A 19,827-nucleotide genomic window follows, 5' to 3' on the forward strand; every position below is an offset into this window, starting at 1 on the left:
TGTAGGGTGATTATTGTTTGTTTACTCAGTAATCAGATAATGGTGTTATTGAGGGCGATAGTCACATTGGTCACCCTTAATCAGATATTGCTGGGATGGGGGGTCATTGTAGCTTAGGTTACCCATTTAAAATATAATGTTTAGATGAAGGGGGATATTCGCTTTTGATGCCCATTTATCAGATCATTCTGGAATGGAGTGTGTCAGTCGAATTGGTTATACATTTATTTATACATTTATTAGATAATGGTGGGGTTATGCATGGTATAAAATTCTGCCCAGCGCTTGTATCTTGATCGGATATAACGGGTACGGGGATAAAAGTCAAACTAATGCTTATAAATCTATCTGACAAGTGTAAAACTATATAAATAATGGCATTTTGCTAATTGTTAGATAATGTCTCTAAACTTGTCTGGCTTTACAAAATGTCCTTGTTTAGCAGCGCCAAGCACCTTCACGCATTAATTACTTACTTAACAGCTTACCAATGTTTGGGTCATAAGTTATAATAACTGACACTTTCCAGTAGGCTATTTGATGTGCATGCATGGATTCCTTAATAGTTTTAATAACTGCCGTCAATTCTTGATAGCCTTAGAATTCTCAACTGGACTATGAACTGGCAGATTAACTTCCGTGTTTAACAGTGGTAACAAGGTCTGTATTCCCCAGTGCTTATCCTGTATCACCAGTTTATTTTGCGTCAATGCCATGTGACTAAGCTTACACAGATTTTGCAAGCGTTCTAGGCCGTCTTGTGTCACGTACATGCACACATTGTGGAGTTCCTTGTGCGGGTTGCACACGCAGATGAAGAAGGTGTGCGTCTGACTAACAGTGACGCCGTTGTGAACGTCTATCACATGAGACCGGAAGTCGAACTCACCATAGTATTTGAAGAAACTACAGAGTATGTCGAACATGCTGGTCGAATCTGGAAAAGCAGGGATGTATATCTAACAGAGATTATAATTGAGCCGCCTTCTGAGAAAACTGGGCTTAATGCATGTGCATAAAGTGTCACTCAGATTAGCACAGGCTAATCAGGGACGACACTTTCCGCTTTTATGACATTTTTCGTTAAAATGAAGACTCTTCTCAGCAAAAATCCAATTTAGGCGGAAAGTGTCATCCCTAATTAGCCTGTGCGGACTGCACAGGCTAATCTGGGACGACACTTAACGCACATGCATCAAGCCCAGTTTTCTCAGAACGCGGCTCAATTGTTCTTACATTGATAGCATGTCAATATTTCTTTACATTGTATATACATGTATATGATATAGCTTGCCAACTTAAATACAAAACAGTTTGTTATGCATGATGGTTTAAAAATTGTTTTGTGGTTAAAGTATTAGCAAAGTAAACTAAAATAAAAAATTCCCCACTGATTAACTGTCATGGCGTTCTTTTACTAGTGAAACATGTGGGTAAATTAAACTCAGTGTGCATACGGGATACAAGTCAATTGTGTAATTTATTATAAGACAGTTCACGAGTATCATTAAATGTTCGCAATCATCGATCCTAAAATTGAATGTCCCAAACCACATACAATGACACTGATCAAAACAAAAATAATAATTACACGCGAGTCCATATTCACCAACCCATTCTTAGACCTAAGATTCAAGAATAGACTTAGAACCAAGAAAAGTACATCCAGCATTTATATATATGAGCCTTGTTTTGAGAAAACTGGGCTTAATGCATGTGCGTAAAGTGTCGTCCCAGATTAGCCTGTGCAGTCCGCACAGGCTTATCAGGGACGACACTTTCCGCTGTTATGGTAATTTTAGTTTCAAGGAAGTTTCTCCTTACTGAAAATCAAGTTTAGGTGGAAAGTGTCGTCCCTGATTAGCCTGTGCGGACTGCACAGGCTAATCTGGGATGACACTTTACTCACATGCATTAAACCCAGTTTTCTCAGAACAAGGCTCATATAATATATAATATATATATATATATATATATATATATATATACAGGCTACCACAGGTGATAATGTCTGTAACAGAATGTTCTACCTATGATGTAAACTGAGGCATTGAATGCAAAGTTAGACTTAAATTACAGCAATTCTTGAATATCCAAGTTGAAAGAACATTCTTCATTTGTAGACCTTATTCTAAGAATTGTTTGGTAGATACGGGCCAGCAAACATACCCTGCCAGTTCTTAGAGATTGTGGGTAGCGGCTTGAACCGAATCTTCTCCAGACTGTCGAAATCACCCGAAGCACTTCCCGGTTCAACTGGACAACAAACAACAGGTGTATTTATAAGCTGGCAGACTATAACATTCACTAAATAAAGACATTAACAAGCAAATTCGTTGAATCGATATCCCCCGCAAATATGCTTCTGGACACAAAAGTGTTATATTTGACACTCAAAAAAGCATTTTCTTCAAGATACAACGGGCCATAACTCCGTTATTAACAGATGGTGTACAATGCCATTTGGCGTGCATCATCCTTTTATTGATATACATACCCATACCAAGTTTTAATGAAATCCGCCAAAGCACTTCCAAGATATGGCTCCGGACACACAAAAAAGCATTTTTTCAAGATACAAAGGGCCATAACTCCGTTATTAACAGATGGTGTACAATGCCATTTGGCGTTCATTATTCTCTTATCCATATATATACTTATACCAAGTTTCAATGAAATCCGCCAAAGCACTTCCAAGATATGGCTCCGGACGGACGGACGGACGGACAGACGGACAGAAAGACGGACAACGCCAAAACAATATCCCTACGCCTATGGCGGAGGATAATAACTAGAGCTTTGTCATAGACGTGACGTATACACCCACATGATGCATTGACACACACTATTTTGCGTGCTGTCTTCACAAAACAAGAGAATCTAATTTATGGCGATATTTAAGAATTATTATGCCATTATCATTTATGGCCATTTTTGACCTTTGAACTCAAAGTGTGACTTTGACCTCGGAGATATCAAAATAATTCTTTCGTGCGACACACCGTCCAATGATAGTGAACAAATGATTTTAAAATCTCACAATAAACGACATAGTTATGGCCCGGACAAGCTCATTTATGGCCATTTTTGACCTTTGAACTCAAAGTGTGACCTTGACCTTGGAGATATCAACGTAATTCTTTCGCGCAACACACTGTCCAGTGATGGTGAACAAATGTGCCATATGATTTGAAAATCTCACAATGAACGACATATTTATGGCCCAGACATGCTAATTTATGGCCATTTTTTATCTTTGAACTCAAAGTGTGACCTTAACCTTGGAGATATCGACATAACTCTTTTTGAGCGACACACCGGACAATGATGGTGAACAAATGTGCCAAACGATTTTAAAATCTCACAATGAACGACATAGTTATTGCCACGACAAACTCATGTATGGCCATGTTTTACCTTTGAACTCAAAGTGTGACCTTGACTTTGGAGATATCGACATGATTCTTTCGCGCAACACGTCGTAAAATTATGGTGAACAAATGTGCCAAATGATTTTAAAATTTCACAATAAATAACAAAGTTATGGCCCGGACAAGCTCATTTATGGACATTTTTTACCTTTGAACTCAAAGTGTGACCTTTGAGATATCGACGTAATTCTTTCGCACAACACACCTTCAAATGATGGTGAACAAATGTGTCAAATGATATTAAAATCTCACAATGAACAACAAAGTTATTGCCCAGACAAGATTTCGGAATAGACCGACAGACCTACCGACCGACAGTCAGAGCGACAAAGTGACTCCTATATAGCCCCCAAATACCAATGGTAATGGGGGTATAATAATTGTATAAGAATGTATGTGAATGAACAATTGAACTAATTTGAACTTCCTATCTTTCAAGTGATGTTGTGATTAGTTGGCACTCCCTCTCAATTTGTTACAAGAGCACAATCGCATATATATATAAATATATATATATATATATATATATATATATATATATATATATATATATTATTAATCATATTTAAACAATTGTCATAAGTTTTAAAATGGACGATTCTTAAGAAATATTCAACGTTGGATACTGTACATGCAAATACTTAAAGGATACATGCATGCAATATGAAGATTTTACATTGAAAAGCCTAGATATACTTTTTCGGACAAGTTGTTGACTACAGACAAACAGTCACACAAACAGTAAGACAACCATGGTGAATCCTATATACTTCCGTCGCCTTAGTTGCAAAGTTGTAGGTATGGGCACCACCAAAAAGGTCAAAGACATAACATTCACTTGTTATAGTATAGCTTGGTTTTTAAAGGCATATATGATATATACACTTGTTCTTCTAAAGCTTGTTTTTTTAAAGGCACAAAGGTTACATACATTTGGTCTTGTATAGTTTGGTTTATAAAGGCACAAAGGTTATGTACATTTGGTCTTGTAAAATTGGGTTTCTAAAGGCACACTGGTTACATATACTTGGTCTTGTATAGCTTGGTTTATAAGGGCACAAAGGTTACATATATTTGGTATTGTATAATTTGGCTTATAAAGGCACACAGATTACATATGTTTGATATTGTATAGTTTTGTATTTAAAAGCACACAAGTTACATACAGTTGGTCTTGTATATTTTGTTTTATAAAGACACACAGGTTACATACATTTGGTCTTGTATATTTTGTTTTATAAAGACACACAGGTTACATAGATTTGGTCTTGTATATTTTGTTTTATAAAGACACACAGGTTACATACATTTGGTCTTGTATATTTTGTTTTATAAAGACACACAGGTTACATAGATTTGGTCTTGTATATTTTGTTTTATAAAGACACACAGGTTACATACATTTGGTCTTGTATAGTTTGGTTCATAAAGGCACACAGGTTACATACATTTGGTCTTGTATAGTTTGGTTCATAAAGGCACATAGGTAACATAGATTTGGTCTTGTATAGTTTGGTTCATAAAGGCACATAGGTTACATATTTTGGTCTTGTATAGTTTGGTTCATAAAGGCACATAGGTTACATATTTTGGTCTTGTATAGTTTGGTTCATAAAGGCACACAGGTAACATAGATTTGGTCTTGTATAGTTTGGTTCATAAAGGCACATAGGTTACATATTTTGGTCTTGTATAGTTTGGTTCATAAAGGCACACAGGTTACATACATTTGGTCTTGTATAGTTTGGTTCATAAAGGCACATAGGTAACATAGATTTGGTCTTGTATAGTTTGGTTCATAAAGGCACATAGGTTACATATTTTGGTCTTGTATAGTTTGGTTCATAAAGGCACATAGGTTACATATTTTGGTCTTGTATAGTTTGGTTCATATACGCACAAACGTTACACACATTTGGAATTATATAGTTTGGTTTATAAAGGCACAGGGGGTTACATACATTTAGTCTTGTACAGTTAGGTTAATAAAGGCACACAGGTTACATAGATTTGGTCTTGTATAGTTTGATCTAAAAAGGCACAAAGATAACATACATTTAGTCTTATATAGTTTGGTTTATAAAGGCACAAAGATAACATACATTTGATCTTGTATAGTTTGGTTTATATAGGCTCAAAAATTACACACATTTGGTCTTGTATAGTTTGGTTTATAAAGGTTCAAATGTTACATACAATTGGTCTTTCATGGTTTATAAAGACACAGTGATTACATAGATTTGAGCGTGTATAGTTTGGTTTATAAAGGCTCAAATGTTACATACAATTGGTCTTGCATGGTTTATAAAGACACAGTGATTACATAGATTTGAGCGTGTATAGTTTGGTTTATAAAGGCTCAAATGTTACATACAATTGGTCTTGCATGGTTTATAAAGACACAGTGATTACATAGATTTGAGCGTGTATAGTTTGGTTTATAAAGGCTCAAATGTTACATACAATTGGTCTTGCATGGTTTATAAAGACACAGTGATTACATAGATTTGAGCGTGTATAGTTTGGTTTATAAAGGCTCAAATGTTACATACAATTGGTCTTGCATGGTTTATAAAGACACAGTGATTACATAGATTTGAGCGTGTATAGTTTGGTTTATAAAGGCTCAAATGTTACATACAATTGGTCTTTCATGGTTTATAAAGACACAGTGATTACATAGATTTGAGCGTGTATAGTTTGGTTTATAAAGGCTCAAATGTTACATACAATTGGTCTTGCATGGTTTATAAAGACACAGTGATTACATAGATTTGAGCGTGTATAGTTTGGTTTATAAAGGCTCAAATGTTACATACAATTGGTCTTGCATGGTTTATAAAGACACAGTGATTACATAGATTTGAGCGTGTATAGTTTGGTTTATAAAGGCTCAAATGTTACATACAATTGGTCTTGCATGGTTTATAAAGACACAGTGATTACATAGATTTGAGCGTGTATAGTTTGGTTTATAAAGGCTCAAATGTTACATACAATTGGTCTTGCATGGTTTATAAAGACACAGTGATTACATAGATTTGAGCGTGTATAGTTTGGTTTATAAAGGCTCAAATGTTACATACAATTGGTCTTGCATGGTTTATAAAGACACAGTGATTACATAGATTTGAGCGTGTATAGTTCGGTTTATAAAGGCTCAAATGTTACATACAATTGGTCTTGCATGGTTTATAAAGACACAGTGATTACATAGATTTGAGCGTGTATAGTTTGGTTTATAAAGGCTCAAATGTTACATACAATTGGTCTTGCATGGTTTATAAAGACACAGTGATTACATAGATTTGAGCGTGTATAGTTTGGTTTATAAAGGTTCAAATGTTACATACAATTGGTCTTGCATGGTTTATAAAGACACAGTGATTACATAGATTTGAGCGTGTATAGTTTGGTTTATAAAGGTTCAAATGTTACATACAATTGGTCTTGCATGGTTTATAAAGACACAGTGATTACATAGATTTGAGCGTGTATAGTTTGGTTTATAAAGGCACAAACATTACATACATTTTGTCTTGTATGGTTTCTAAAGGCAAAAAGGTTACATACACTTGGTTTTTAATACTTTTGTTTATTAAGGCACACTGGTTACATATATTTGGTATTGTTTAGTTTTGTTTCTAAAGGCACACAGATTACATACAGTTGGCCTTGTGTAATTTTGTTTATAAAGGCACACAGATTACATACACTTGGTTTTGTATAGTTTAGTTTATAAAGGCACACAGGTTACATAGATTTGGTCATGTGTAGTTTAGTTTATTATGGCACACATATTAAATACACTTGGTATTGTATAATTTGGTTTATAAAGGCACACAAGTTACATACATTTGGTCGTGTATACTTTGGTTTATAATGGCACACACAAGGTACATACATTTGGTCGTGTATACTTTGGTTTATAATGGCACACACAAGATACATACATTTGGTCGTGTATACTTTGGTTTATAAAGGCACACACAAGGTACATACATTTGGTCTTGTATACTTTGGTTAATAATGGCACACACAAGTTACATACATTTGGTCGTGTATACTTTGGTTAATAACGGCACACACAAGTTACATACATTTGGTCGTGTATACTTTGGTTAATAATGGCACACACAAGTTACATACATTTGGTCGTGTATACTTTGGTTAATAAAATCACACACAAGTTACATACATTTGGTCGTGTATACTTTGGTTTATAATGGCACACACAAGTTACATGTACATACATTTGGTCTTGTATACTTTGGTTTATAATGGCACACACAAGTTACCTACATTTGGTCGTGTATACTTTGGTTTATAAAGGCACACACAAGGTACATACATTTGGTCTTGTATACTTTGGTTTATAATGGCACACACAAGTTACATACATTTGGTTGTGTATACTTTGGTTTATAAAGGCACACACAAGGTACATACATTTGGCAGGGGTGGCGAAATCAAATGTCCGAGTTGCCCGAGTCGTACATTTGCTTGTCTGGGCAACTGATTTTTTTCAATTAAGTTGTCCGTGGACAACAAGTTTTTTAAAAGTCGGGTCCAGGTATACAAAAAAATACATTGTATTAAAGCCGTAATTAAGTTTTACAAAACCGGATGTTGACATGCGATTATATTGCCAGTGCTATTTACGGAGCAATCAAGCTAAAATACGGGCACTCTCCTACGCAGTGATCTCCCTTATTCTATAAGAGACCAGGAGCATGCCACATTTTAAACATTTGGCCCGACTGTTAGACAGTGTACAGACTGGTTTCTTTTTTTTTACAATCAGACGGAAATAAAAAGTACCAAAGTAAGATAATCAAAACACGGTCTACCTTGTTATTTAAGACGACTTTAATGGTAAAAATGGAATACTTAATTTGTTTAAATCTTCAACAACGGAGCAGAAACCCGAAGCTTTGAGCAGTCCACCTCCAAAAAAATTAGGAAAGATTATGATAAAAAATATGATCTAAGTAAACGCACCAGAACTTTTCAAGAAACTTGGCTCACAGATTTTCAATGGTTACCAGTTGATGATAATCAAATTGCTACCAGTAGCGGCGCAGAGCCTCAGTCTGATGAGGTCGACATATTGGACTAGTTTAATTTGTTAAGATTACAATGTACTTATGTTCAACACATGTTTTAATAACACTAGCATTGCAAGATCTAAAGTTTTAGAAAGTCTTTTTATTGTTTATAATATACTGCTATAATGAATGTACTATTGAAATACAACTATAAACAAAACTAGCAAATCATACTCATTTTGGTATATTCCACATTGTTTTACATTAATCAATAAATGCGTTAATAATTTATATAAACATTAACGGACGGACAAGTGTAGTTCAGCAACGGACAAGTTAAATTTCCTAAATGGTTGTCCGTGGACAAGTATAGTTTTTTGAGATTTCTCCACCCCTGCATTTGGTCGTGTATACTTTGGTTAATAAAGGCACACACAAGGTACATACATTTGGTCTTGTATACTTTGGTTTATAATGGCACACACAAGTTACATACATTTTGTTTCGTACAGGTCCTTCAGTGGAGGAAGCTGCCTAAGCTGCTGAAGGTGAGATATGAGAAGCATGGACAGCTGGTAGCTGGAGACATACTTGTAACCCTGGGCCAGGTCATTCACAAGGGCCCAGTGCTTGAGGAATACAACCAAGGGCAGGAAACTGCAATGGGAAACTAGAGTTTTGTCACAGACGTGACGAATACCCCCACATGCCGCATTGACACAGAATATTATGCATGTTGTCTTAAAAAAAAACAGCGGACACCATGCTCAATGTTAAATACGCACTAAGTGACCCCGTGACCGAGTTTTTGACCGGGCATTGCCCATCTTCCAACCTGGCCTAGACATCATCTAGATACAACTTCTGACCAAGTTTGGTGAAGCTTGGATGAAAACTACTTGAATTAGAGAGCAGACACCATGCTAAATGTTTAAATAGCACATAGTGACCCCGTGAACTAGTTTTTGACCCGGCATGACACATATTTGAACTTGACCTAGATGTCATCTAGATACAACATCTGACTAAGTTTGGTGAAGATCGGATGAAAACAATTTGAAATAGAGAGCGGACACTTCATACGGACCGACAGACAGACAAGCTCACTACTATATACCCCCTTAAACTTCGTTTGTGGGGGTATAATAAAGAAATATTTCAAGTCAATTACAAAATAAACAAGATGTGTTTGTGAAACACTGTGTCACCCACATATATTTGACCTTTGACCTTGAAGGATGACCTTGACCTTTCACCACTCAAAATTTGCAGCTCCATGAGATACACATGCATGCCAATTATCAAGCTGCTATCTTCAATATTGCAAAAGATATGGCCAATGTTAAAGTTTGACACAAACAAACCGACAGAAACAGCAGAAACCAATATGTTCCCCAGTGTAGACTGGGGGACATAAACATAATCACGGTCTTTATATTTGCTTTCAATGAAAAGTTTCATTCCAGATGCTAACTTTTTAACATGTTTTTGATCGGAAACAATTTTACTACATTTATTGTGACCTTTATTACCAAATCAACCCAATTGGTAAAGTTAAATATGGTCTTTGCATAAGGTTTCTATAAATAAAGTTTCATTATTATAGCTCATGTTTTACAGATTTATTGCGCAGAAACCATTTTGCTATTTCCAGTAACAGTGCCCTTTACCCAACCCCTCCAACATATATTTCCAAGCAAGGTCTTGATATAATTGACTTTCACCAAACATAAGCATTTAATTGTTGACCCTTACCTTCCTAACTTCCTACTCTAATGAAATTAACAGCTCAACAACAATGACATTTTAACGTTCTGAGAGGCGTACTTTAATATAATATTTGGGAATGAAATGGCATGGCAGGCAAGACCGCAGGGGTAATAATGTGCAATATTACCTGTTATAAATTGTACATGATATAAATGCGTGGTTACAAGTTTGAAGCTTAAATATTTTTATAAAGTAAAGTCATCTGTTAAATCCAGGCAAATAAGTAGATATTGTCATATAACAAAAATTAAGATGGTAGTTTAAGTTTATATGATGCCACTTGTGTCCACCTTATAAATAACATAGAGGGAAGTAATGTTTTCCTGCACAAACTTATTTTCAAATGTGTCTAAAATTAGAAACAAACATAATTAGATTTTTGCCCAGTCTGTACACAGCAAATGGAAAGAGATGTGGATCTATGATTGTATAAGATGTGGATCTATGATTGTATATCATGTAGATATATGATTGTATAGTGGATCTATGATTGTATAGTGGATCTATGATTGTATAGTGGATCTATGATTGTATATGATGTGGATCTATGATTGTATACCATGTGGATCTATGATTGTATACGATGTGGAGCTATGATTGTATACCTGGCGTGAAGCTTCCCAAGCAGAAAAAACATATTGCTCATCAGTACACCACTTCTGAAATGCAAGAAGAAAAGAATGTAAGATGACCACATTGCTGTTGAGTATATCACTTGTGAAATGCAAGAAGCATTGGATATTAGATGACCACATTGCTCATCAGAAAACCACTTCTTAAATACAAGAAGCATAGGATGTTAGATGACCACATTGCTGTTGAGTATATCACTGGTGGAATGCAAGAAGCATTGGATGTTAGAGGACCACATTGCTGTTGAGTATATCACTTTTGAAATGCAAGAAGCATTGGATGTTAGATGACCACATTGCTCTTGAGTATATAACTTCTGAAAATGCAAGAAGCATTGGATGTTAGATGACCACATTGCTGTAAGTATATCACGTGTGAAATGCAAGAAACACTGTATGTAAGATGACCACAATGCTGTTGAGTATACAACATCTGAAATGCAATAAGCATAGAATGTTAGATGACCACAGTGCTGTTGAGTATATCACTTCTGAAATGCAAGAAGCAAAGAATGTTAGATGACCACAGTGCTGTTGAGTATATAACTTCTGAAATGCAAGAAGCATAGAATGTTAGATGACAACAGTTATGTTGAGTATATCACGTCTGAAATACAAGAAGCATAGAATGTTAGATGACCACATTGCTGTTGAGTATACCACTTCTGAAATGCAAGAAGAATAGAATGTTAGATGACCACATTGCTGTTGAGTATATCACTTGTGAAATGCAAGAAGCATTGGATGTGAGATGACCACATTGCTCATCAGAACACCACTTCTAAAATACAAGAAGCATAGGATGTTAGATGACAACATTGCTGTTGAGAATATCACTTGTGGAATGCAAGAAGCATTGGATGTTAGAGGACCACATTGCTGTTGAGTATATCACTTTTGAAATGCAAGAAGCATTGGATGTTAGATGACCACATTGCTGTTGAGTATAAAACTTCTGAAATACAAGAAGCATTGGATGTTAGATAACCACATTGCTGTTGAGTAGATCACTTCTGAAATGCAAGAAGCATTGGATGTTAGATGACCACATTGCTGTTGAATATATCACTTGTGAAATGAAAAAAACATAGAATGTTAGATGACCACATTGCTGTTGAGTATATGGCTTCTGAAAGCAGTCTGCGAAATAAGCGCACGCCTGTTGGCCTGGGCGTGTAAATTATAGCTCGGGCCTATTAAAATTGCCATATTGTACGCCCGTCGGGCCAGTAGAAATTCCGTGTATCAATATTGTTTCATTTTTAAGTGTGATAAAAGTCATTATTTTGTGAGTACTTCGCGAAGCTTTCCGACAGAACTTCGTTCAACTTCGCCTAAAATACAAGATTTAAACGCGTTCCGATTGGTCCATACATTCAACGGTCATTTTCGAGTCGTAACACAGGCCACGTGGTGAACAATTTATACTGGTTATTCACTATTGGCACACTTCATGCTGATGTGTTTTCTGCTGAAGTAAACTTATAGACGTACCCGGCTTGCATTTCCGGAATAAACATCGTTTTACTTTGTAACCTTGTTTGTGTGTTTATTTTCAAAGTTGTAAGTCCCTACGCGCATAAGGCTGCATAATGCTTAAATACGTAGCTGGAGCGAAGCCTGGCAAGAAACTGCCCACTTCTGATCGTAAGTCAACAAATGACTATGAAAAATCACGGAAACGTGAATTTCAAGAAAAGTGGTAAAAAATCAGTGATGAAGGAGAAGCTACTTCTGTAAGACAGAGTTTAATAACCTACGCTTAAAAACACAGCATAAGAAAAAAGTCAACGTGTATGATAAAAGTATGCCATCTATGCCTTCACTTGTCAAGTAAACTTCTGGAAAATAACTATCAGGTTGCTTGTTTTACAGGATATGGTTTCTGACTAAGAGGATCTCCAGGATTGCAGTGATGATTAGATGAATAAAGAAGTTGTTTATCACATGTTAAATACTTATAATTAATAAAGGACATAATTACATTGACTTGATATATTGTGTTGCAATTGTTTTTGCAATAGGCTTTACAGTTAACATACCCTGGATACAATTTTACTTTTAATAGATTAACTGCTATAGAAAGATGAAACCCTTTAACAGGGTGTATATTTTAACAAATTTACTTTGGGCTAGTAACTTTGCTGCTGGGCTACTTGTCTTTACCATTCCAGTAGCCCGAATGGCTAGTGGATAAAATGAACTATCGTGAAGACTGTGAAATGCAAGAAGCATTGGATGTTAGATGACCACATTGCTGTTGAGTATATCACTTCTGAAATGCAAGAAGCATTGGATGTTAGATAACCACATTGCTGTCCAGTACAACACATCTGAAATAGAAGAAGCATTGGATGTTAGATGACCACATTGCTGTTTAGTTTATCACTTCCGAAATGCAAGAAGCATTGAATGTTAGATAACCACATTGCTGTTGAGTATATCACTTGCAAAATGCAAAAAGAATAGAATGTAAGATGACCACATTGCTGTTGAGTATATCACTTGTGACATGCAAGAAGCATAGAATGTTAGATGACCACATTGCTGTTGAGTATATCACTTCTGAAGTGCAAGAAGCACTGGATGTTAGATGACCACATTGCTGTTGAGTATATCAGTTGTGAAATGCAAGAAGCATAGAATGTTAGATGACCACATTGCTGTTGAGAATATCACTTGTGGAATGCAAGAAGCATTGGATGTTAGATGACCACATTGCCGTTGAGTATACCACTTCTAAAATGCAAGAAGCATAGAATGTTAGATGACCATATTGCAGTTGAGTATATCACTTCTGAAATACAAGAAGCATAGAATGTTAGTTGACCACATTGCTGTTGAGTATATCACTTCTGAAAATGGAAAAAGCATTGAATGTAAGATGACAACATTGCTGTTCAGTAGAACACTTCTGAAATGCAAGAAGCATAGAATGTTAGATGAACACAGTGCTGTTGAGTATATCACTTCTGAAATGCAAGAAGCATAGAATATTAGATGACCACATTGCTGTTGAGTATACCACTTCTGAAATGCAAGAAGCATTGGATGTTAGATGACCACATTGCTGTTGAGTATATAACTTCTAAAATGCAAGAAGCATTGGATGTTAGATGACCATAGTGCTGTTGAGTATACCACTTCTGAAACGCAAGAAGCATAGAATGTTAGATGACCACATTGCTGTTGAGTATATCACTTGTGATATGCAAGAAGCATTGGATGTTAGATGACCACATTGCTGTTGAGTATATCACTTCTGAAATACAAGAAGCATAGAATGTTAAATGACCACAGTGCTGTTGAGTATATTACTTCTGAAATGCAAGAAGTAGAGAATGTTAGATGACCACATTGCTGTTGAGTATATCACTTGTGATATGCAAGAAGCATAGAATGTTAGATGCCCACAATGCTGTTAAGTATACCACTTCTGAAATGCAAGAAGCATAGAATGTTAGATGACCACATTGCTATTGAATATATCACTTGTGAAATGCAAGAAGCATTGGATGTTAGATGATCACCATGCTGTTGAGTATATCACTTATGGAATGCAAGAAGCATAGAATGTTAGATGACCACAGTTCTGTTGAGTATATCACTTCGGAAATACAAGAAGCATTGAATGTTAGATGACTACAATTCTGTTGAGTATAACACTTCTGAAATGCAAGAAGCATAAAATGTGAAGATCACATTACTATTCAGCATTCAACTTCTGAAATGCAAAAATCATAAGACATTAAATCAACCCATAATTTTGTAATATTTACATTATATTATTCTTCACCTTTAAGCATTAGGCAATGCTGCAGTTTGTGTTGAAAGTGTATAATCATATGACATTTACATTCTTATGAAATGGTTTTAATCCCATGAATAAATTTAAATGTTTTTTCATTTTTTTTTTCAAACACTGTTCTACTATAATCCTGATTAAATCAATTTAATATAAAATGGCAGCCTTGTCTTTTTTAAAACATGAGTGTACGCCTGCTATTGAAGAAAAATTACCTGTCTACATAAATTGTTGCCATATAACTTATTGTTGAGAAAAATTATATAATGATTCTAATATGATCTAAGTCTGTATTCGTCAAAACTTATCAACGCAAACTACATTTAGCTAAATATGTACTACATACAAAATTGAATGATTACGAAGTGTCATATCAACATATAACTTATTGGAGGTCAACAGTTATATTGATGAGCCACAAAATACCATAAGACATCCTTCATAATACGTGGTTTGTCAAGGACAATGCAAGGATCTGGCCTTTCCTTCGCAGGTTTGAAACATAAAAACAATCCCAATATGACTGAATTTTCGGCTCTGAGGTGACACAGTACTACCAAATTGATACAGAAACAAGAGATGTGTTTTTCAGAAACACAATGCCCGCTACTGTGCCGCTTTGATACGTTTTCTTGATATTTGACCTTGAAGGAAGACCTTGACCTTTCACCACTCAAAATGTGCAGCTCCATGAGATACACATGCATGCCAAATATCAAGTTGCTATGTGAAGGGACATAGAAGTTATGAGCATTTTTGAAACCTAAACGCGAAACCTAAACGCAAAGTGACGGAAAGACAGACAGATGAACGGACAGTCCAATCACTATGCCCTCCTTCGGGGGCATAAAAATATGCCCTCCTTTGGAGGCATTAAAACAAGACTAAGACAGCTTTTTTGTTATTGACCTTTTTTTATACTAATCTCTTATTAGCTGCAGACATACTATCATAAATATCCTCACTACAATCATGAGCATACTTTCTGCAAAGTACGACAAATAGGATACTTTTTGGACCATTTCAACATTACCACTTACAGGTTCTTGACTGTTATGTCTAAATTACCACCCACTTGTTATTCACTGAGATGTCCAAGGGAAGATTGAGTAATTCTGAATCCATATGGGCAATGGAGCTGCGAACGTGCGGTGATTTTTTTTTGGCAAAGGGGGTTTTCCGCAGTCTGCGTTTCACTATCTTCCGTAACTGAAAAATTGAAGATATTAAACAAACTCCATTATTATATTCAAAGGGGAATATCAAGCTATGCATGTTCAGTTTAAACTTATGTATCTTAGCTTTACAAAATTGAAAGATTATTATCTTTTAAAAGCTTCTCTCAAGTCCATTTTCTGGAACAAACCAGTACTTTGTGTCTTTGGAAGCCTTGAAAATGCTCCACAAATGATGATTGAAACCTGAACCTATCTGTCAATAGGCAGACATTATATCCATCACACCAATTGGAGTGGGATATAAGAGTGCTCAAAAAAAGAAAGACAAAAAAGAAAGTAAGGATAGGGTTCTTCAACCCTCCATTTCATGATGCTAGTTAAAGAGTTGTAGAAAAATTGGCTGAAAATAACACTATTATGGATGTGCTCAAGGCTTTCAAACTCCTTCATATTTTGTTAAGACCTGTGATTGCGAGCAAAAGAACCTGCATTAAATACTTAAAACAGTTGCAGACCCATGATTTTCTGAAACTGTGTTCATTGTTGAAATCAAAATTAAAACAAGAGGTTGGCGATCGGAGATATATGCTCCCCACCAAACAGGGCTTTTAACAAGTGACCCCAATTTCAATAGCGGTCATCTACTATCCAAGGCCAATGGGCATGTGAAGTATCAAGCCAATCAGTCAATTTGTAGACGAGTTATTGATCGGAAACAATTTTCACACTTATTGTGCCAGTGACCATGACTTTTGACCCAGTGACCCAAATTTAAATAGAGGTCATCTACTGTCCAAGGCCAATGCACATGAGAAGTTTAGGAATATCCGTGAATCATTTGACAAGTTATTGATCGGAATCGATTTCATCCTTAGTGTATAACAGTGACCTTGACCATTGACTTAATGACCCCGATTTCAAGAGTGGTCATCAACTGTCCCAAGGCCAATACACATGGGAAGTATCAAGCCAAATGGTGAGTTATTGATTGGAAACGATTTCACACTTAGTGTGTTACAGTGACCTTGACCTTTGACCTAGTGACCCCAATTTAAATAGGGGTCATCTTCTGCCCAAGGCCAATGCTTATGGAAAGTATCAAGTCAATCGGTGAATCAGTTGAAGAGTTATTGATCACAAACAATTTTACTCTTAATGTGTAACAGTGACCTTGACCTTTGACATTCACATACCAATTTCAATAGGGGTAATCTACTGTCCAAGGCCAATGCACATGTGAAGTATCAAGCCAATCGGTCCATTCATTGACGAGTTATTGATCGGAAATGATTTTCACTCTTAGTGTGATAGTGACCTTGACCTTTGACCTACGTGTAGTGACCCCAATTTCAATAGGGATCATCTACTGTCCAAGGCCAATGCACGTGTGATATATTAAGCTAATCGGTCAATTAATTGACAAGTTATTGATCGGAAACGATTTTCACACTTATTGTGATAGTGACCTTTGACCTAGTGACCCTTATTTCAATTAATGTCATCTACTGTCCAAGGCCAATGCACATGTAAAGTATCAAGCCGATTGGTCAATTGGTTGACTTGTGATTGATCGGAAACAATTTTCACACTTAGTGATAGTGACCTTGCCCTTTGACCTAGTGACCCCAATTTCAATAGGGGTCATCTACTATCCAAGGCCAATGCACATGTGAATTGTCAAGCCAATAGGTCAATTCATTTACGGGTTTTTGATCGGAAACAAACTGGTCTACAGACACTGACAGACAGACAGACTGACAGACAGACAGACTGACAGACATCCAGCAAAACAATATACCCCTTCTACTTCGAAGAGGGGCATAATAATAAAAAAACAGTGGACACCATGCTCAATATTTAAAACGCACTAAGTGACCCCGTTACCTAGTTTTTGACCCGGCATGGCCCATGTTCGAACTTGACCTACACATCATCTAGATACAACTTCTGACCAGGTGTGGTGAAGATCAGATGAAAACTACTTGAATTAGAGAGCGGACACCGTGCGCAATGTTTAAAACGCACTAATTGACCCCGTGACCTAGTTTTTGACCTGCCATGACCCATGTTCGAACTTGCCCTAGACATCATCTAGATCAAACATCTGACAAAGTTTGGTGAAACTCGGATGAAAACTACATTAATTATAGAGCGGACAGCATGCTCAACGTTTATAACACATTAAGTGACCCCGTGACCTAGTTTTTGACCCGGCATGACCCATATTCGAACTTGACCTAGACATCATATAGATACAACATCTGACCAAGTTTGGTGAAGATCGGATGAAAACAACTTGAATTAGAGAGCAGACACTTAAAACGGACCGACCCACCGACAAGCTCACTCCTATATACCCCCCTAAACTTTGTTTGTGGGGGTATAATTAATATTCACTAGCTGGCCTTGAATTTTTTCCAGAGCCACTCACCCTGTAGGGCAAGTAGGCATGACAATCCACTCGCCCTTCACTTTAATCTTCTTTCCCTGCAGATATTTTAAAATAGAACCCTTTTCCATGCTGAGTGTTAATACAGGCAAAAGCCCGCCACGCAGCGTGCATTGACCGCTATTTGTTTTCTGGTAAAACTATATAGCCATAAGATCAGGGGATCAGACTCGAAAATTTACTTCCCGCGTCTTATATTTTTGGCGATGCAATCCATTTGAGCTAAAAAGACACTTCGACAAATGCTATATCACACGCATCTGCAAACCTCTGGAAAAATACGCGATGAGTCACTTTTTTGTAGCGCATTGTTCTTGATGTTCTTGCATTATAGGTTTTTCAGCCCCAAAATATAGCTTTTTGCTCTTATTTGATTTGCTTCCTGTTTTCTGTATCCCAGCCTTAAGGGACTGAGCCATAGTTCCAGACTGGTTTACCACAAATCGTAATAACTTTTTTGAAACACAATTTTGGTAAATATAACCCGCCTAAAATGTATAGCACGAGTTTTTGCTTCAATAAATTCGAGATTGATTTTTTTATTATTCTCATAAATAAGTTAACGCTTGAGAAATGTGAATGCTAGAGTGTTTACGGACGGCGGAAAAAGACCAATCCTAAAACCTCACCTGAGCAATCAGGTGAGCTAAAAAGTGTGTTCCACCGCTCTGAGCAATTTTCCAACTTGTCCGAGAAATAAAACAAAAGTGTTCAATCACAAGGTTTCTCTCTAGTCACATAAGGAAAACTGCCCCACCCCCTGGCGGCCATGTTTTTTTATCGGGACCATTTGCGAACTCATCTGAGATATATATAAAACCAATCTTTTCACCAAGTTTCATGATGATTGGGCAAATAATGTGAGTTCTAGGGTGTTCACAAGCATTTTTTACTATATAAATATAAGAAAACTGCCCACCCCCCCTACTCCCCCCAGCAGCAATGTTATTCAACTGACCGGAACCATTTTCAAACTCAACTCTTGTATCAACGAAACAAATGTTCTGACCAAATTTCATTAAAATTGGGCCAAAAATGTGACTTCTAGAGTTTTCACATGTTTTCACTAAATACATATAGAGAAAAATGCCCCGACCACTGGCGGCCATGTTTTATCACCAATCTGGACCATTTTCGAACTCGTCCGAGATATCAATAAAACCAATGTTTTAACCAACTTTCATGATGATTGGGAAAAAATTGTGACTTCTAGTGTGTTAACAAGGTTTCTCTATAGCCAAATAAGGAAAACTGCCCCACCCACTGGCGGCCATGTTTTTCAATGGACCTGAACCACTTTTTAACTCAACCAACATATCATTAAGGCAAACATTTTGTCACAGTTACATGTACATGAAGATTGGGCATGAAATGTGATTTCTACAGTGTTTACAATGTTTTTCTTTTTTTGACCTAGTGACCTAGTTTTTGACCCAGCATGACCCAGTTTCGAACTCGATCCCAAGTTTCATGAAGATCGGACAATAAATGTGGCCTCTAGAGTGTTTACGAAC

General features: G+C 36.4%; 1 protein-coding gene across 3 annotated transcripts in view; it reads right to left on the reverse strand.

The window, feature by feature from the left end:
- Window positions 1–207: 207 nt before the first annotated feature.
- Window positions 208–19,827, reverse strand: part of LOC127841777 (poly(A) RNA polymerase, mitochondrial-like) — a 58,321-nt gene continuing 38,701 nt past the window's right edge. For all 3 annotated transcript variants that reach the window (XM_052370848.1, XM_052370845.1, XM_052370847.1), the window contains 5 exons: window positions 15,762–15,895; window positions 10,855–10,908; window positions 8,976–9,136; window positions 2,170–2,256; window positions 208–937 (listed from right to left, as the gene is read on the reverse strand). In XM_052370848.1, coding sequence (XP_052226808.1) covers window positions 582–937; window positions 2,170–2,256; window positions 8,976–9,136; window positions 10,855–10,908; window positions 15,762–15,895 — 792 coding nt within the window. In that variant the 3' untranslated portion in view covers window positions 208–581. The remainder of the gene's footprint in view (window positions 938–2,169; window positions 2,257–8,975; window positions 9,137–10,854; window positions 10,909–15,761; window positions 15,896–19,827) is intronic.

The sequence above is a fragment of the Dreissena polymorpha genome, chromosome 8 (genome assembly GCF_020536995.1).
Source record: "Dreissena polymorpha isolate Duluth1 chromosome 8, UMN_Dpol_1.0, whole genome shotgun sequence".
In the NCBI taxonomy this organism is placed as follows: domain Eukaryota; kingdom Metazoa; phylum Mollusca; class Bivalvia; order Myida; family Dreissenidae; genus Dreissena; species Dreissena polymorpha.